Source organism: Mesoplodon densirostris, chromosome 7, assembly GCF_025265405.1.
Source record: "Mesoplodon densirostris isolate mMesDen1 chromosome 7, mMesDen1 primary haplotype, whole genome shotgun sequence".
Taxonomy (NCBI): domain Eukaryota; kingdom Metazoa; phylum Chordata; class Mammalia; order Artiodactyla; family Ziphiidae; genus Mesoplodon; species Mesoplodon densirostris.
In genome coordinates this window covers 94,570,647-94,591,528 of record NC_082667.1, presented here as the reverse complement: position 1 = coordinate 94,591,528, position 20,882 = coordinate 94,570,647, and the positions used below count along the sequence as shown (strand labels likewise).

Sequence of the window (20,882 nt, the reverse complement as noted above, 5' to 3'; positions counted from 1 at the left end):
GGTCACAGAAAGCAAATTTATATAATTTTTAGTAGACAAAAAGTTGAAAGGCTGGATGTTGGAATTGACATTCCAGGAGATCTTGACAAGGCTGAAGGGCAAGCTGAAACCAGTGAGAAGTGTAGCAGGAACACAGGGAGGGGGGAGACACGCTTGATGACACTTCACCTAAGGAGCACTTTTTAACTTAACATCCAGTGTGAGCTGCTGAGGAAGCAAATGCAATACTGGATTGACCCTTCAACAGAAGGAGAGGACTGCAGGCAAGGGCCGTAATTACATCCCTACTCCACACTCTGGCCACATCCCATCTTCAGGCAATTGGCAAACTAGGGAGCATCCCAAATTGAAAGCAACTAGAAAAGGGAGTGGCTCTTCCAGGGAACAGCACTTGTTTGAACTGGGGAAGCTTACTCTGGAGTGTGGAGGTAGGGCAGAACCCCGGGATTGTGGAGCCTGAAGTTTAGTTATTTGGAGGGCCCCATTTAGAGAAAAAGAAGACGAAACAGAGCCCTAGGAGGAGCCTGGGCAGATAAGACAACGTGAATGTTAAATTTTATTAGCTTTGTGGGAAACCTGCCTCTGCTGTAGAAGCATAGATTTAATGAGTGCACAGGCATTTATGCTTTGTTTTATCCTGTTTTGTTTTAAGAAACGTAAAGGCAGAGAGAGCAGACTCATTCTTTTCTCTCAAGGGCAGAATTAGCACTAACAGGTCCACAGTGAAGGGATGCTTCCTAAAAAGTCAACAATGGGATGAGCCGTCTTCAGAAGTAGTCATTCAGGACGAATTCAAGAAGAGGCTCAACCCTGTGGAGAAGTCCCCTGCTTGCTGGAGAAGTTGGACTAGATGGGGGTTTCAATCTATGCTTGGCAGCTCCTGGGGGTCCACAGGGGAAATAAGACAGGAACTCTTCCTTCAAACGGAAGAGTTCGCTGTATCTGTTTTATTTTTTAAGCTTTGGTGAGATATCATTTTTTACCAAAAACTGTACATCTTAAAGAGAGTGAAGATGGAGAAGTGGGAGGAAGAAGGAGAGAAGCTTTGAAAACAACTAAACGATATGAATTTAAACCGTCCTTTAATCCCTCTTCTTCAGTTACACTAAACTACCCTTTTGTCCTATTGAGGAAGCTGGCAGGAATCCAGGGACTACAAAAAAAAGGCTGTTCTCAGATTTTTTTCACCCCTGCTCAGAGTTGTGTGCGTGCACGTATCTGTGCATTAGTGTACACATGTAGTGTTTCCTGTTTTAAATCTGATCCACTAAAGTATGTATGAATTCAATTCTAGTCTCCTCTGAATTGGGAATAATTCCAAATAAGTAAGTTGTGTGCTACAGTGAATGATCATTTTGAGAAAAACACATAGTAAGCTGTTGGAAGAGTGGAGACCATGGCTTTTTTAAACCCCTGAAGGACTCTACAGTCATTCATGTGGCAAGTTGTGATTGTGATAAAGGTTCATGACAAATGTGGGGACTTGGGGAAGGTGCTTGGTAGGAGAAAGGGGAGAAGATTAATTTCAACTAGGGGACCATGGAGACTTCTTGATGGAGGTAGGCTTTGATGGATTGTTGGAGTTTGGCTTGTATTTCTCCAGATGGCTCTAGGAGGAGGTGGGGCATCAGAGCATAGGGATCTAAAGATAATAAGAGTAAAGTAACTTCTTTTTTTTTTTTTTTTTTTCTTTTTGCGGTATGCGGGCCTCTCACTGTTGTGGCCTCTCCCGTTGCGGAGCACAGGCTCCGGATGCGCAGGCCCAGCGGCCATGGCTCACGGGCCCAGCCGCTCCGTGGCATATGGGATCCTCCCAGACCGGGGCACGAACCCGTATCCCCTGCATCGGCAGGCGGACTCTTAACCACTGCGCCACCAGGGAGGCCCGTAACTTCTTTTTAATAAAGTAAGATTTTTCAGATGAAAAAAGAAAATGTGTGTCAGACATAGGAAATTTTTAATAGTAAATGCTCAATCAATGTTAGTTATTTTTTCAAGTGCCAGGCACTGTGCTGTGCATTTTACATGTGTTATTTAAGTCTCATAACTATCCTGTGAAGTAGGTACAAACTACTATCATCCCCATTTTCCAAATTGAGTTTTAGAAAGTTTAAATAAGTTGCCAAGGATTACACTGCTAATAAGTGGAAGAGCAAAGTCTCAAATCTGTGGCAGTCTAATTCCAAAACCTATGCTCCTTCCTGAGTACCACATTAAGTTTTAGAGTGAATATGCAACATTATTAATAATTCCACCATCAAGAGACAACTACTATTACTATGTTCCTGTAATTACCTCTAGTCTTTTACTATGTTTGTTTTAAACATAAAGTCATACAATATATAATATTTTTTACTTAGCATGCTTGAATGTTTATGACATAAACATTTTCCAATATGTATTAGTCCAGGTCCTCCAAGAAGCATATGCAAGACAGGATTTAACATACAATAATTTTATTAAGGAAATTCCATGTGAGAGAAAATGGGAGAGAACTGAAGAGAGCTGCAAGGGCTGTAAGACTGGGATGCAAGTCTGATCTTGAGGGGAGGAAAGTAGGGTAGAAGTATCTAGGATACTTCTAGGATACTTCTAGGATACTTCCATCCAGTCTAAAGAAAGTTTAACAAGGCCGTCAGGAAATCCTTGAGCCAAAATCATCCATCAAAGGAGTCCCATGTCTCTGAAGAAGGAGTGCCCTCAGTCACTATTGGGGAGCAGCCCATGGGAAGCATGGCCTTAGGGCAAAAGTGGCAGTAGTTTTCAGAGTGCTGTAGCTGAGGCCCATGGCCAATTAAATTCCTGTAGTTGGAGGTCTGTGAGGTACATTCCTGTGGCCACTATCCCATGGTAATTAAAATATCATATGAAATGGCTGCATAATATCCCATATGTAGAAGTCCCATGGTTACTTCTATTTTGAGTGTATGAATGTGGGTGTGTTTGTATGGTTTGATTATTATAAAGAGCACTACAATGAACATCTTATTAATGTATTTTTATGTATAGAATTAATGGATCAAATCATGTTTGTTGATTGAATGCCCTTGATGAAATTTGTCACATTGCTATAAGGTAATGCACTGATATTGTTGGACTCTAGGATTTGTGGGGACAGGATAATTATGGCTGGATGGGTGGGATGAGGCCAAATTTTGAAGGGTTTTGAATATCAGTCTGAGATCTTTCAAATTTATTTTGTTTTATTGAAGAGCTAAGGCTGGAATGAAGTTGGATTGATATTTTAACATCTTTCTAATACAGGCATGATATGGACTGAATGTAAAGAAATTTGGACTCAAGGTCCCAAGGAATACTTGTTTGAGTTGTGGAATATGCTTGATTTTGGAATGTTGGCAATCTTTGCAGCATCATTCATTGCAAGATTCATGGCATTTTGGCATGCTTCCAAAGCCCAGAGCATCATTGATGCAAATGATACTTTGAAGGATTTGACAAAAGTCACATTGGGAGACAATGTGAAATACTACAATTTGGGTGAGTTTATAGGACACAGTCAATATAAGTTTATAAAATGCAGAATTTTCTTATAAAAGTACACATCAGTAACAGTTTGACTACTACTCAGCTCTTGTAGAATTGTTGGTCAGTTTCCAGCTTCTTCAGAGTATCTGTATCTGAAGAAGCATGTTTTCTACCTCTTCCCTTGATATTTCTTCTGGCTGGAAACCTCTTTTAATCACAAGAATCATCTCACTTTATCTCTGAGATTAATTGGCTAACCACCAAACTTCATTGAGAATGCCTGTATTATGTCTTTGATTTATTTTTTCCCTCTTGTCCATTAAAAATAGTACACATTTAAGTACCATTTCCATTTAAGGCATATAAATTATTTGAAAGTAAAGGAATCATTGGAGGCTCTAGAGGGCCCCCAATAAATAACACCACTTTTTTTCACCCAGTCTGTGAAACTAGATGAGAGATAAAACCAAAAGCGAACATGGAGGCCAGATCATTACCTCTAATACTGACAAAGTTCAGGGTGGATGACATAATTCTGAGTTTATTAGCCAGCCGGCTAAGTAATATTGAACCCCAGGCTTAGGCAGATGTATGGACAACAATGGACAGGGCAGTCTTCCCCAAAGAGGGGTATGGCAGCAAGTGTCTGATCATGTGAGATTCCCTCATGGAAGACCAGAGGAAAATTCTCAAGAAAAAAGAGGGCAGAGCTGAACCAAGTATGCTCAGTTTCCACCCCAGTTTAGTAATCAGATAAGTCATTCCACCTCTCCAGGAGGAAAGTGACTAAGCGATAGAAATAGGTTCAGTTATTTGCTTAGGGGAAATCTCTCCTTGTAGAAACCTAGAGTGAGGAAAACAGATTCTCTTTGAATACTTATTTCAAATCCTCTGATAAGATGTCAGTTAACAGTCAATTGACATCTCTATGGGTTTTACTGGCTATATCACATAGGGATTTCTTTTTTATTATTTCTTTTTAATATTTATTTTAATATTTAATTAACAACTTTTAGTGTATAATGTAAGACTTTTATATATTGTACAGCACAGGGAATGTAGCCATAATTTTATAACAAAAATTTTTATTATATGAAATTTTAAAGTCAGAGCTATCTATTTATATAATTGTACTTATATTCAAAGTGCTATAAAAGAGGAAATTGCTTTTATTAGTTTATTGTATCCTTTCCTGATTCCACTTCTCAACAAATAAGCAAATACAAATTTATAATTATATTTTTCCTCTTTCCTACACACTGCTTTTCTTCAAAATGGTTTCTTAATTAGGTTTTTGATGACCTGATGTAATAATGCCAGAAAAATTCATAAGTGAAAAATTACTACATTCTTATGATAAAAATAGACTTGAATGACCAATATAAATTACTTTAGTAAGTTTAAATAACTCCAAAAGCCCCCAATTACATTATAGTATAATTACAGTTTAAGATTAAATAATGATATCATTTATTTAGGGCCTTTTTTTCTTTTATTATAGTTTAAGATTAAATAGTAAATGCTATCATTTAGTTAGTGCCAAGCAGTTTCTAAACACTGAATGTATGTTGACTTACTGGATTCTCACAACTGATGACAGAGGTAGAAGCAGTATTATCTCATTTTTAAAGATGGGAAAATAAAAATAAGATAAGTAATTTGTACCAGTTCTTCCAGCTGACTTTAGGTAGATACATAGATAGATAGACAGGTAGATATTGGAATTTTTACATATGCTGAGTCCACAGTTTGTACTCATTTTTTTTTAACATTTTTATTGGAGTATAATTGCTTTACAGTGGTGTGTTAGTTTCTGCTTCATAACAAAGTGAATCAGTTATACATATACATATATCCCCATATCCCCTCCCTCTTGCATCTCCCTGCCTCCCACCCTCCCTAACCCACCCTTCTAGCTGGTCACAGAGCACCGAGCTGATCTCCCTGTGCTATGCGGCTGCTTCCCACTAGCTATCTATTTCACATTTGGTAGTGTATATATGTCCATATATACACTACCACTCTCTCACTTTGTCCCAGCTTACCCTTCACCTTTCCCGTGTCCTCAAGTCCATTCTCTAGTAGGCCTGTGTCTTTATTCTTGTCTTGTCCCCAGGGGAGTAATTTTCTCGGTAAATTCAGAAGCTCAAATACACCTGACACTTAAAGAAGCCCTTTAAGATAAAAGACATCCATCAGGAATTGGATTGTTAATGTAATTTTATTTCTACCCCAGAAAAGACATTACCTAAGTAAAAACCTTAAATAAACTCACCATAACTCTTGTCTTTCCTTTCTCCTAGCCAGGATAAAGTGGGACCCCTCTGATCCTCAAATTATATCTGAAGGTCTTTATGCAATTGCTGTAGTTTTAAGTTTCTCCAGAATAGCCTACATTTTACCAGCAAATGAAAGCTTTGGACCTCTGCAGATATCTCTTGGAAGAACAGTGAAAGACATCTTCAAGTTCATGGTCATATTCATCATGGTGTTTGTGGCTTTTATGATTGGAATGTTCAACCTCTATTCCTACTACATTGGTGCAAAGCAAAACGAAGCCTTCACAACGTATGTGCTTTCAGATATTTTGATCATGGAGATCATCGATTAAATAAATGTTAGCTTAACAGTGTTCATATGCATCCATGGCATAAATAATGTTTTGGTAAAGACTTCATCTCCAGTTACTCTTTAGCAAAATGAGAGGATTTTAAAATGGGTTGGAAGAACTCAATAATGTAGGCAACCTCCGTAATATTAAGTAATTATAGCTAACATTTTTAAGGCTAGGAACTACCTCACACACATTATTTTATTATCTCTGTTTCAGAAAAAAAAAAAGGAAACTGAAGTTAAGAAAAGTTAAATGATGTGCTGAACACTGTATAGCTGCTAATAGGTAGAAAAGCCAGGACATAGTCCCTTGTCCACTATAGCATCTGTGCTCTTCACTGCTGTGTCCTGCTTACTACAGACTCCTGGGATGCTGACTATGAGAACAGCTGCTTCCTAATTCAGTTTGTTGGATCTTATCACTGAGACGATCCAATTTATCAATAGTGATAAGAGTTTTAACTTATGTTCACCATAGACACACATGTTTTTTATAAAGTGTGTTTGGAATACATTATTCAAATGTTAGGTATTCAGTGTTACAATAAGTATTGACTGAAGCATAACCTATTACCCATATTCCTGTAAAGTTCAGTTTATGAGAGAAATTAAACCACCTGGACTAAGCAGAGGGGCTTAGTTTAGGGTCAATAATTATGCCTAAAGCATTGAAATTGCTACATAAGACATGTCAGTGATTTTGATAACATTGACTGTATTTATATTGTCATATTTTCCTTAAGACACCTTAAGACACATACTATTGTAATCTTTTTATTGGAAATTAGTGGAAGTATAGATGAGCAGGAAACCCAAAAGGACTCTAACAGATAGCATTATCTTTTATTAAGTAATACATTTAACACTTCCATTGCCAAAACTATGGATTATTTAAATGTTAATATCTGTGGTTATGTAATTATGCTAGCATTTACTGAGTGCTTATTATGTTCCAGATAGTGAGCTATGTGCTTCATATACACAATATTTCCTCATCCTTGCCACAATCCTAGAAATAAATAATTATTGTACCCATTTTACAGAAAAGAAAAATGAGGCTCAGGGAAGTAGTTTTCTCATGAATATCTAATAATTTTCAAAGACACTAAATCAACTCACTTTTATTATGGTACCATTTTTGTTTAGTTGTACACTTTATCATTTCCTTTCTCTCCTTTTTCACCAGAGTGGAAGAGAGTTTTAAGACACTGTTTTGGGCTATATTTGGACTTTCTGAAGTGAAATCAGTGGTCATCAACTATAATCACAAATTCATTGAAAACATCGGTTATGTTCTTTATGGAGTCTATAATGTTACAATGGTCATTGTTTTGCTAAATATGTTAATTGCAATGATCAACAGTTCATTCCAGGAAATTGAGGTATAATCTCTATACATTTGTATACTATGTGCTACATGTTTTAACTATTCTAGGGATCAACTCAGCATTGGTGGCGACAGTATAGACTGCTTTCTATCTGTTCTTTCCCTTTTTGCATACTTCTTTATATACTGTATATACTGTAGAGAATATCTATATTTTTGTATACTTTATATACAGGAATCTAGAAAATTTTAATGATTTGCTTCCAAACACAATATCTATGGGCGTTGTGGGATAGTAAGGCATAAGGATGAGAAATGTTGTGTGATTTGTTATTATTATTTACAAACTCTTTAGAAATACTATATCAGCATGAATTTATACTTTATTTTAAAAATTATTGCTTCCAAATACCACTATTCTCCAAATCTTGTTTTGAGTGATGTTCAGAATTGACCCTTTCTCAAACTCAGAGTGATAGTATACATTTTTATTCCAGAAATCTTGGTCTGTCTCCCAAATTAATCAAAGTAGTGATCTGTTGCAGAATAAAAAAGTGAATGATTTTTCATAGTGTTTTCTAGAATGTAGGAAAATGCATCTATATCTTTCAGTGTATTTATAAACACATGCAAGTTTTGAGATCTATAGATATATAAGCCTGATAAAATTTTAGGCAGATTTAGGAAGGAGTGTGTGAATAGTACCTTAATATTTCTGAAAAAATCTTGGAGTGGTCTTTGGGGTCTGAGAGTGTTGTAGGCATCATTACTTCCATCTAGTCACGCAATGTTAGAAGCATCCCAGTAATTCTTTTTACGCATTTCCTTGCTGAACTGTCATATGTATTTGTATAGGATGATGCTGATGTGGAGTGGAAATTTGCAAGGGCCAAACTTTGGTTTTCCTACTTTGAGGAGGGAAGAACTCTTCCTGTTCCCTTCAACCTGGTGCCAAGTCCAAAGTCCCTGTTTTATCTTCTACTGAGGCTTAAAAAATGGATTTCTGAGCTGTTCCAGGGCCATAAAAAAGGTTTCCAGGAGGATGTGGAAATGAACAAGGTGATTTGACTTGATAATTTAAAATTATATTTTTAAATGATGAGACCATTATAACCACTGTGCCACATCCCTTTATAAAGAAGCAGTCTGTGATGACATGTCCATCCATTCCCAAATGTAGTCACTTAGCTCAGAGCAGTCCTTTGGCTTATGTCTGTTTATTAGGAGCACACTGGACATTTCTTCTTAAAAATATAAGAAAAATTCATGAAATGTAACTAAAGTAATGTACTACATTATCTGGAGTGGGTACTGAAAGGCAGAGCTATTCTGGGCCCCATTTTTGCTGTTATGGCTACATGTCCCTCACTTCACCTTCAATTTATACAGCTAAGTATATTTATATACCTCAATTTATACAGCTTCAATTTTTTGCATGTTCAATTTATACAGCTAGCAGATTATGACTCGGGGGAATCTGACAGACAAGTAAGTCCTACATTGAAAAGTTCAGAAATCAATTGTTCACATGTAATATGGGAGACCAGGTTTGGCATTAAGTAGTTCAAGAAAGAAATATCTAAGGAGACTAATTGGAAACAGTAATCCCATGAGGCAGTACCACCTTAAGAAGCCATGAAAGAGAAGAGGTCTAGTGCTTAGATGAGGGAGTAGAGCAATCACAGTGGGTTTAGAAATGTGTGGAGCATGTGGAATGCTGTGTAGAATGCATGGGGGTGGGGAGGTTACTCTCAGCAGGGAACTCTGCAGGGGACAGAACTCTATATCCAGAAGGAGCACTGAGAGACTAGATGCCTCCAGAGGAGGAGGGCCAGGAAGGGAACAGGTGTGGATATGGTATCATATTATGGGGACGTGAAGGAGCTGGCTGCTTCCAATTCCCAATTTTAATGAGGAAACATTTAATTTTCTCTTCAAAAATAGGAAGAGAGGGCTTCCCTGGTGGCGCAGTGGTTGGGAGTCCGCCTGCCAATGCAGGGGACAGGGGTTCGTGCCCCGGTTTGGGAAGATCCCACATGCCGCGGAGTGGCTAGGCCTGTGAGCCATGGCCGCTGAGCCTACACGTCCGGAGCCTGTGTTCTGCAACGGGAGAGGCCACAACAGTGAGAGGCCCATGTACCGCAAAAAAAAAAAAAAAAAAAAAAAAAAAGGAAGAGAGGCAATGGGCAAAAGTTGCAAATAGTTCATTTTTAGTTCTATGTAAATAAAAAAATTTGTAACAACAAGATCTCCCCAACAGAGTGGTGGGCTGTCTTGTGAAATAGTGAGCTCCCCATCATTGCAAGTAATCAATAAATGTTGGCTGACCAACATTAGGAATTTATAGGTTTTCCTACACTGGTGGGCAACTGAGCCAAATGACTGTAAAAGTTCCTTGCAGCTACACGATTCTGTTATTGAATGATTTGCTACTTACTACGTGAGATTCTCAAGTTAAGCTCCCAGAGCTCCAATTTCCTCAACTGTAATATGGGAATAAAACTCGCATCTACATCATGAAAATCAAATCAGATAAATATGTAAAAGTGCTTTGAGAATTCTAAAGCCCTCTTTAAATGTATTATCATTATTTTGTATAGGAATTTTGGAAAAATATACCATCTTTGGTGCTCTCCCAAATGTATAACTTACAGAACTCAGTGTGTTGAGTGGCAAAATTTTCCCTCACTTTACTTAATGTTATTAAGTGTGTAGTTTACAGGTGTGATTAGAGCTGCAACCCAAGACAATTCAGTCTTGAAAAGGAAATGTCCAAGTACTCACCAAAGGGAAGACCTCAATAGAATATGTTTCTCTCATTGAAACTTGCTGGAGAATTGGACCAGATGGCTTTTAGAATATGGAATAAAGAAAGAGTGAAATTCGTTTTATAATCCCCAATGTAAAATTAGCGATTGTACTTATTTTACTCTCTATCTTTAAAAGAGAAATGAAGAAAAGAAATTTGGAATTCTGGGAAGTCAAGAAGACCTTTCAAAATTATCACTTGACAAAAGACAGGTAAGATCACATTTGAAAATATGAAGCCATGAGTAGGTTCAGGCTTTCTACTCAGAGAAAAGGACAGATGTTCAGAAGCAATTTCAAGAAACAGTAGACACATTAAAGAATTAACAATTTAACAATGCTCAAAGAATCTGTTATTGGGAAGTGAAAATAAGCCTGTGTCCTGTTAATCAGCAGAAAGAATTACATGGCTGTTTAAGACAGATAGTAAACAAGTATATTGGGGTACTTATGGGTGATGGAATATAGGAATTGTGATGTAAAGAAGGGAAAATTGAGATAATAGGGACCTGATGGAGATATAATTAACTTAATTCTCGGCAGCTCAGGTGGAGATTATGCACACCTAACAGAGCTGCATTATTTGTCAGTAATCGAGAAGCTATCAAAAAAGGCACCCTGAGAATTTAATGGCTCCTGTCGTCAGCCCAGTTTATAATGAGCAATGTTCCCTGGAGCTGCATCAACTCCGTCATTTGGAGTGGCAAAATCCCTGATGCTGAGGACTTTGGCTTCATTCTGGCAGCAGGCACATAGTAGTGGTACAATAAATGTGTGTTGCTGAGGGAAATTATGAGTGAATTAATTAGGAGAAGGGCAGTGTATCAGGTGGGACTAGCATTCAGTTGCACATATCATGGTGTTTTCAACAAGACAGGTGTTTTTCCCCCCTCTCATTTAACTCTCCAGAGTTGGCAGTACAGGACTGTTGTCAGGAGTGAGTCTCTGTGATTCTCCTGGATTATTTGGTTGTAGTCAGATGCAAGATGACACCTCCACCTCCAGACATCACACCCACTTTTCAGGCATGAAGAAGGAATGAGGCAAAGGAAAAGTGGGCCCCAAGCTGCATCACCCTCAGAGATGCCTCCCAACAATTTCTGTTATTATACCTCATTAGCCAGAACTCTGTTACAGGGCCACCCCATGGGACACAAATGCCAAGAAGGGATGCTATTTTGTTTTGTGTTTAAGCCAAGTATGTTACCTCCTCCAACAAAATAGGAATACTCTTATGTATTGATATAGTATTTATATAGCCAGATCATTGAACCAAGTAGTCAGAAGGTGGGGATCTCATCTTATCTCTGCCCCTTTAGCAATTCATTTGACTTCTCTGAACCTTAATTTCCTCATCTACAAAATAGGAATGATCAAGTTGTACAGCCCAACACACAAAATTGTTGAGAGGATTCAGTTGATGCTTTGTAAATCACAAACATTATTATACAAATAGTGAAGTACTTGTTATAAAGAAGCAGCTTTTTGTTATTTGGTTATGAATAACTCAATAAAAGTTTTTCAAAAATAGGTCAGTGTAAGTTGGATTTTATAGTTTTCCAGTAAGAAATTACTTGTGCTGAAAGTATGATGAATGCATGATAACATAAAGCGTTGGACAAATATGAGAAAAATTCAGGGGGGATCAACATGCCTTTTTTCTTTATGATAGAAACTATAGTGTCTTTCAAATCAAATAATTTTATTTTCTTTGGAGTTTCTCAAAAAATGTGGAAACTTAAAATTTGTTTTAATCATCTGGAAAATACATTTTATATTTTTTAAACATGGCTTGGATTACTCTACACTTTCCGATAGCACATATTTCAATCCCAGGTGGAAGCAAATTCTTTAAGAGCAATACGAAGCCTCTGGTATCTGATCACAGTGGTACATCAATAAAATGTTGATTCCAATGTCAGCTGAACCTTCTAGAGACCCTTTTGAGAGACTGTTTATTGTGGCAGCCATGGGAACGTACAGCTCATGTTTTCTTTCAAGAGCCTGCTTCAAGGAGTTCGGTCAGCTGACAGCCTCTGGTTGCAGCATCTTTGGGGTCCCCTCAGCTTTCCCGCCATGGCCGTGCTCTTTAGGTCCCGTATAGTTCATGCCAACACAGGACCTCTCTTGGGGCACTCTGGACCGCAGCTCCCCATTGGGCTGGCTGACTTTCTTAGACAATCTTATTACATTTCCTTCTTTCACAGGTGAGCCACGCCTCACGGTCTGGGAGCTTTTTCTGCCTTCTGCTGCCACTTCCCATTATCTTTCACAGGCATACTTCTGAATACATCTCATATTTCTCACTTTGTCTTGGCATTTGATTCCTAGAAGGCCAAATCAACACAAGTGTCTGTTTTCCCTTACCATTTAAGCTTGTGATGAACAAAACTGAGGCATATTTCACATAGCTTGCTTTTGCTTGATACATTAACTATAGTCCTGAGAAAATGTTTTTTAAAGCAAACATTTATAGTTCCAATCAGTTTTTCTTGTTGTTGCTGTGTGTTTTCCCTAACCCAGTTTGCCTGGCTTTTGCTCATTCTTTTTCATAAAGTCTATGTCTAAAATGGCACAGTTAAGTTTCTATTTTGCTGGGGTCTTCTTTCTTGACTCCTTGAAAGTTAAAGTGGCTAGGTCGCACAAACCTTCCTTCACATCTGCTTCCTTCACATCTGCTGTATAAATAACTATAACACTATATAAAACAGTCAGATGAGCCATATAAAAATACTTTTTACCATATCTATTTATTATCTTTAATCATCTCCTTCAGCTCCGAATATCACTGACTTTGGTGGTTAGCATTAGCTTTTCGGACATACAGTCTGAAAGGACAGCATACATTAATATTCAGTCTCTGCCGTACTGTATTACATGTGTAAACCTGAAAATGCCAAATAACTTCTTGAATGTTTGCTCTGTTCCAGCTTTAGAACAGATCCCCTTCAAGTTGTCAGTTTCAGAGCAGGTTTTACATGCCATGGACCATAGGCCAGTATGGAGCATAGACGTTATTTTAGTATTTTGGGTCCATTCTGTACTGGATTGAATGAGATATGGAGATTTTTTTTTTTTATCAGTTACATATCCAGGAACTATGTCCTTTAGCTTCTAATTAGGTCAGGGGCTTTCTTTTTTTTTTTTTTTTTTTTTTTGCTGTACGCGGGCCTCTCACTGCTGTGGCCTCTCCCGTTGCGGAGCACAGGCTCCGGACACACAGGCTCCGCGGCCATGGCTCGCGGGCCCAGCCGCTCCGCGGCATGTGGGATCTTCCGGGATCGGGGCACGAACCCGTGTCCCCTGCATCGGCAGGCGGACTCTCAACCACTGCGCCACCAGGGAAGCCCAGGGGGCTTTCTTTTTAGTCATCTGATGAACCAGTGATATAATGTAGCTGTTCCAATTTGTTACTGTCACCAGGGTCACTTCACCAGATGAATTTGTACAAATTACCCATCCTCTTCTCCAGGTCTATAGAGTTAAAATCTCTGGCCATGGGGCCTGGAAGTGTGTATTTTAATAAGTCCTTAGGAGATTCTAATGCTCATCTGGGTATGGGAATCACTGAGTATTTCATTCCCTGAATGACTTAGTCATGGACATGAACACATCAGTAAAAAGCAATATTCAGCAAAGTGTCTCCAAAAGAAATAGAGCAGATTAAAACTAACCATGAAATAGGCCTAAAGCCACATAGTAGATACTTATCCTTCTGTACAATAATAATAGCTGTTGACACTTGTACAACATCTACTATGTCCAGCTACTCATTCTACACACCTTTAATCCTCATATTAGCTCTAGAAGTTAGGTAATATTATTTTCCCTATTTTATACATGAGAAACCTTAGGTTAACAGAGGTGAAATGACTTGCTCAAAGTCCCACTTCAGATACATGACAGAGACAGAATTCAAATCTATATCTGTTTGATTTCAAGCAAGAGCTTTTATAAGCACTGTACCACATGGTTTCATGTCATCTGTGCACCCCCTGCTGACTGATCATATTTCCTCTACATTTTCAGTTCATTGCTTTGATCCCTGCCTCAGATCCCTCAATGTGGGGAATGGGAGACTGACTCCTAGTACTATGTCCAACAACATAAAAAATTCCCAAGGCTGAGGCTTACTTGTTATTCTTAATGAATAACAAACAAGTTATTTAGTGTTCCTCACTCTAATCCTACAATGAAGCTGCAGCAAGATGAGAAATGCTAATATCAAACTAATTACTAGGATTAAAAAGAAAAAGCAACATAAAGAATGCAGGAAATGCGGTAGAAGCTATGGGGGGTGGGGAAAGGACAGGCAGTGCTTTATTCAGAATCAGCGTGTGTATTTGCATTAGACAGGAAGAAAGCTTACACCCAGTCCTTCCTGCTTCTACTCAACAAGTTCCCCTTTCCCACTCCCATCACATTATGTGTCAGTGCCATCTATAAATGTCCAAATCACTAAGGTTTAAATGCTATTCATATTACCAACTGAATTCCCTTGACTTCCCAGTCTATTTTAGCAGCTGTACATCAAAACAAATATAAGTTAGAATTTTCTGCCACCAAGTGGTAATAATGCTTCTTTGCACCACTGGGTAAGTTTCTTCTTACATATTACTCCTTTGCATTATTAAATTTTTAAACATGTATTTGTTGAATACCTACTATATATCAGAAACTGTTTAGAAATTTTTGCTAAACAAATGTTATATTTGCATCCAAATTCATTCTTCAAATTTAGAGCAGAACTCTTCACATAAAAGTGATCCAAATGAATTTGTAACTGTTTAGTCATATACCATTTAACTATACTAGTGGTTCCCACTGAGAGGTAATTTTGATTCCACACTACCAGCAGTCCAGGGTGCATTTGCAATACCTGGAGACTTTTTTGGTTGTCACAACTAGAGAAGGGAACTGTTATTGTCATCTAGGGTGTCAAGGCCATGGGTGCTGGCAAACATTGTACAATGCACTGGAAGTCCCCCACAATAAAGAATTACCCAGCCCAAAGTGTCAAAAATGTTACACTTGAGAAATCCCAGACTCTACCCATTGGGTGCATGCAAAGAGGAGCTGTGTGTTATAAAACTGTATGACACACTGTAGCTGCAGTCATTGACACGTCAAGATCTACAATCCGGAAAATCTACAATTATACCCATTCTCAAATGAACAGAAAACTGTTTTCTGGCTTTCCTGGTACTCTTACCTCTTCTGTGTCATCCAGGGTATTAATTTGTAAGTCATCTGCCTCAGACCTTAAAACCATGTTTCAGATTTATCTTTCCCGTGTGGTTGAGTTGCAGCTAATTGGTTCACGAACCTATATTGTACACGTCTTGTATAGCAAGTTGTCCAGAAACCAAGTGAACTCTATTAGTGACCCGAAGGCACTTCTCCCTTCATTCATTTCACCAACCAACAACTTTTGAGCACTTACCATCTGCTGGACAGTGATGGCTCTTAAGGCATTGAGATAAACTAAACAAAGTCCTTCCTTGTGTAGAGCCCAGGAGGATGTAGACAATAACCATGCAAACAAGCCAGTGAATAAAGTAATTGGCAATTGTGAAGCACAGTATGAAGGGTACAAAAGGCCTAGCTTGCTCAAGATCTATTTTCGTGGGGTAGGCAGAGAAAGCCATTTGAGGAGCTTATGTGTTGAGCTAAACTCCAGCGGATCAGACAAAACAAGTCAGACAGGCAAAGAGCCAGGAAAAGAGTGTTTCAGGAATTGGGAACAACAAACCTTAAATTAGAAAAGAGCAAATGAGAAAAAGCCTGCATAGTGTTAATATAATATTAAGTTTCCAAAAAAGGATTATTGCCATAGGCATGGTGGGTTGTGGAGCTGCCTTAATTTGGAATGACTGGCACAACGAGTATTAAGGTCCACACATTCATCTCTAAAAAATCTCAAAGAAGTATAATTTTTCACTTTCTTTTTTCCATGAACACCATTTGGATGTGTTAGTGACCTCTAACAAAAGAAGGAGACATCAAATTAATGATTTGCCACCATGAGGCTGTGCATTCATGAAGAGATGGACGTGATGCACACAAAGATTCCCTTTGCCTGGATCCTTTCGCTCTGATTATGAACCTGTCCTCACCCTCCATGTTTTGTCATAAAAACTGGGGGTTGGAAGTGATGACTCTGGTCATCATGTTTAATGATGTCTTTAAAACATAAGTCATAGTTTGAAATCCAGGAATCATATCAAATATATTAAATATCATTATATTTTATAACATTATAAAAATAAATGATTATGTAATTTGAAAATAAACATTAAAATATGTTGAAGTTTGCATTTGTTTCACAAATTCATAAATTAGTAGGACTTGAAGGACTGTAGAGGTCAACTAGAGCATTCCCTTCACCGTCAGAAGAGATTGTAGGGTTTCAGCTTCTCACCTAGTATCCCACAGCTAACTTGTGGCAGAGCCAGATTTGAGTTTTCAGTTTGCTCTTCTACAGAACCCAAGCTGCTTCTCTGGTTAATTTGGTCAGTTGTAAAATTTTATCTTAATTTTTTTAAAGTTATTATAAAGTTAAAAAAAATACAGACATTTTGTTGACATTATTAGAGAGGGTGAAAGAAAAAGGCAAATAGCTACATGGAAAAGGATGCTATCTAAACAATATCTTCACAATGAATATGAATCTCGTCAGCCTTGCCATACTTTTCCTATTATCATAACTCAGCTAGATCATAGTTATTTATGCTATTCATTAAATAACCAGAACATAGCACAGCACCTTACATATAGAGGTCACTCACACATACCTGTTTAATGGATGAATATGTGCATAGCTGCTTGAATTCAGCATGTGACCATTTAAAGAATCAATGCTTTGAAGTTAAGACAAGGATTTTAATTGAGTCTCATTGAGCTTTACCTGTAGCAACTTAGATGTCATTGGGAAATATAAATCATGGCTGTCTTAGTAGATAGTCTTGAAGTTTCTTTTCCCCTGGAAGAGTTTTGCACCCCCAAAAAATATATATTTGGAGATGCTGTGTTTTGCTCAATTTCTCCTACTTATTTCTTTGTAAAACCATTTTTTTCCCTTTAGAAAATGCCTTAAAGAGGTTTTTAATCATCCTCTTAGCATGTTAATATGGTACTTTAGCACCTCTCTTGTAGATTACTTTCCTTGTTATTTTCATATTCAAGCAAATGTATTATTTGAAAAGTGTTGCCCAGATAGGATACTATATATATCCTAAAATTCAAATGGTTTATTAGTGCTTTCTTGGCACCTGAATCCTATCCTACAGCAAAGTCTTACCCTGGTGTTTCTTCAGGAGTCTTATCACAGTCTCTACTGCAGGTGTGGATGGTGTAGTCAATCATGCTGGACTGTGGATCCCTCATCAATGGACTTCTGAGATCACCACCATTATTTTCTCAACTTGTTTGCCTCTTCCTCCACCAAGGATGTATCTGTGGGAATGTTAAAGCATGACTCTCATGACAAAATGATTGATAGCCACAAAGTCTAAGAGTGTCCTCAGACAACCTCTAATAGACACTGAGAGGCTGAACACACCTAAAGTGTCTATGATTTGTCTTGGAAGACAGAATATTAAGCAAATTAAGTTAAAATGGCACTATACATATAGAAAAGATTATTTATATATATGAGACTTAGTTCACATATATAACTATGAGATAAATATTGTCACATTTAAAAAAAATTAAATGATAATCAATTTCTAATTCTTTTCAAAATACAGTTTGGACATAGTAAACAATCAAGCTTAAGAAGTTCAGAAGATTTCCAGTTAAACAGTTTCAATAATCCTCCAAGACAATATCAGGTAAGCATGAAGTTTTAAAGAAATAAGACTAGTTATTTGTAATATTTAGAAACTCAAACTATGTGATTATTTAAATGAAAATGAACTGTTATGATATTTTTCTCAATATCAAAATAATACACTAATTCAAAAAAATATTTATTGAGTAACTACCACATACCATGCACTTTCTAAGTACTAGAGATATAGAAGTGAACGAAATGGATGAAGTCTTGCCATCATGGAACTTAGAGCCTACATGTTTATTGTAAAAAGTCTATCTTACTAATGTGAATTCTCCATTGTTGTTCTTTTCCAAGTTGTTTGGGTTATTCTGTTTCTTTGCCTTTCCGTATAAATTTTAGAATAGATTGTGTATTCCAAAATTGTGACTGTGTTGAATCTATAGATCGATTTGAGTAGAATTGTTGTCCTAACTATATAAAGTCTTCCAATACATGAACACAGCAAAAAAAAAAAAAGTCTATCTTACAAAAAACATAAAGAAGAGAGTAAAAACCCCACCATTGAGAAGTAAAGACTACTTACTGTTTGCGAATATTCTGCCAGATGATTATATGTATGTATATAATTTTACATATATTTTAATATTATTATAGAAATGTGTATGTCATATTATATAAATGAGTTAACAAGGCTTATATAATGAATAATAGTTTTTTCACTTCACAAAACATATATTCATATTAATTTTAATGGATGTACTATATTCCTTTGTACAAATAAATAATCCTCTATTGATGGACATTTAAGGTTTCTTTTTTTTCACCATTATAAGTAGGACTACTATGAATATACTTGTCCATGTACCTAATTACATCATTAGGATAAGTTCTTGAAAGTGGGATTTGACTATCATTTAGTTTAGGGTTTAGGTAGTAAGATTTGGTTTAGCTATATATCCACCCAGGACTTCCTGCATACTTGCTGAGTCTCTTACTTTTTATGAAAAGTACATAGTAAAAGCAATATCCTCATGGTGGAAGCTCATGTGCTGGAGGAATATCATTACATTGAAGCTAGCCATTCCTAAATTATTAGCAAGTATAAAATCAAAACTGGCTCCATTTCTTTGTAATGGAGTGGAAAAGCCATAAATGAGGGCACATTTGCTTAACTTTCCATTTCCATGTGCAGAAGTGCACACCTCTGACCTGCCCAGTTGTTAAGGCTGTGTCTTGTTCTAACACTTTCAAGTAAAATACAAGCAATGAACATCAAGGATTAGATGTTTGCTCTGAACTTATTCTTTTCTCAAGAATTAACATTTGAGTCATTAGTCCTGGTGATGTGAAAATTACTTTTAAAATCTGGAGATAGTATGCATCCCCTACTAGATAAATCATCTTAATCTTTCATAGCTATCATTTCTGAAGTGCTTACTAAAGAGAGAAAAAATCAGAAACTTATTCCAAATGAGAGATTTATCATGAACATAAAACTAAGATGGATTTCTCTTTTCTCTGTCTAGAAAATAATGAAGAGGCTCATTAAAAGATATGTATTACAAGCCCAGATAGATAAAGAGAGTGATGAAGTGAATGAAGGTGAGTTGAACACAGGGACAAGTCAGCCCCTGAACATGAGCCAGGATCTGGGGCCTGAAGCAGAGCTGAGGGAGAGCTGGAGAGATGGGCATGGGAAGGGTGAGCTTCAACAGGAGAAGACAGAATCTCGCCAACCATCAGTACTGCTACATACTGGGGAAATAGGCTATTTCTCCACAGTTGGGGGCAGATGCCACTTGCTAGATAAGTAACTACAGTCATCTCTTGGTATTCGTGGGAGGTTGGTTCCAGGACCTGTGTGGATACCAAAATCCATGGGTGCCCAAGTCCCTTATATAAAATGAAGTAACTACTACAGTCTACCCTCTGCCTCCACACACATAAAACCCGAGGATAGGGAGAGAGAACTGTGTTATATCCGTGGGGGGCTTGGAGGGAGAAGGAAGTGGTTGGGGATAGTGAGGGTCCATTGCCCCAAACCCTGTAACATTTGCCACCAATGTTTCCCTTCCACTGACTTCAGGAGGACTACGTTGTAAGTTTTCTCTATAATCATTTCACTAACCAAAATACTGAGCTGAGAAAATAGAAACCTGCCCCCATTAAAAAGTGATTTCCTTTGAAAGGATTCAAAATACAGATGTGTGTGGCATTAAGGCTGATTTCAATCTATCCCAGAATCACTAGTTTCTCTGCATTATGTATTTGCAATTGACTTCTTATCACTCTTGTTTTGCAAAGGGGAACTGAAGGAAATTAAACAGGACATCTCAAGTCTCCGCTATGAACTTCTTGAAGAAAAAACTCAAAATTCAGAAGACTTGGCAGAACTTATTAGAAAACTTGGGGAGAAATTATCAATGAAACCAAGTCAAGAGGAAAGCAATAGATAATGCAAAGTCTTTCTTTAAAATTCATATTTATTTGTCCACTTGAAGCCATGTTATTTTCTGATTTATTTTTTTAAGTGCCAATATGACCAGCTTTTAAAGAAGAAAAAGTTCAAAGATAATTGGGTCATCCTATTATTTGCAACTCTACTATTTAATATTTTTGATGATTAAATTTCATTATTCAGGCTAAAGGTTGCAGATTATGATGAAAATTATGCCCAGTTGTTTGGTGCTTGTTTTGTAAACTGCTTTCTTGGGTACAATTATTGTGATGATGTGATAGCCATGTAGTGTCTGCCTGGGAATCATTTTAGCTGACAGGGCAGACACACCATATTGTGGTATTTCCCCAATGGAGATTTCAGGTACCTTCTTGCCTGCTCTGTGGATCCTTGCTGGTGACTTCCAGACTTGA

At 37.4% G+C, this 20,882-nt stretch overlaps 1 protein-coding gene across 9 annotated transcripts in view; it reads left to right on the top strand.

Moving 5' to 3' along the window:
* TRPC6 (transient receptor potential cation channel subfamily C member 6) overlaps nt 1-20,682 on the top strand; it is a 122,338-nt gene extending 101,656 nt beyond the window's left edge. For 7 of the 9 annotated variants that reach the window (XM_060102943.1, XM_060102939.1, XM_060102941.1 and 4 more), the window contains 8 exons: nt 3,265-3,498; nt 5,790-6,054; nt 7,286-7,481; nt 8,282-8,485; nt 10,373-10,447; nt 17,983-18,066; nt 19,538-19,613; nt 20,316-20,682. In XM_060102943.1, coding sequence (XP_059958926.1) covers nt 3,265-3,498; nt 5,790-6,054; nt 7,286-7,481; nt 8,282-8,485; nt 10,373-10,447; nt 17,983-18,066; nt 19,538-19,613; nt 20,316-20,467 — 1,286 coding nt within the window. In that variant the 3' untranslated portion in view covers nt 20,468-20,682. Of the gene's footprint in view, nt 1-3,264; nt 3,499-5,789; nt 6,055-7,285; nt 7,482-8,281; nt 8,486-10,372; nt 10,448-11,143; nt 11,730-16,211; nt 16,458-17,982; nt 18,067-19,537; nt 19,614-20,315 lie in introns of those variants that run through there. The other 2 variants (XM_060102947.1, XM_060102946.1) reach the window with 2 other exon arrangements.
* The last annotated feature ends 200 nt before the right edge of the window (nt 20,683-20,882 follow it).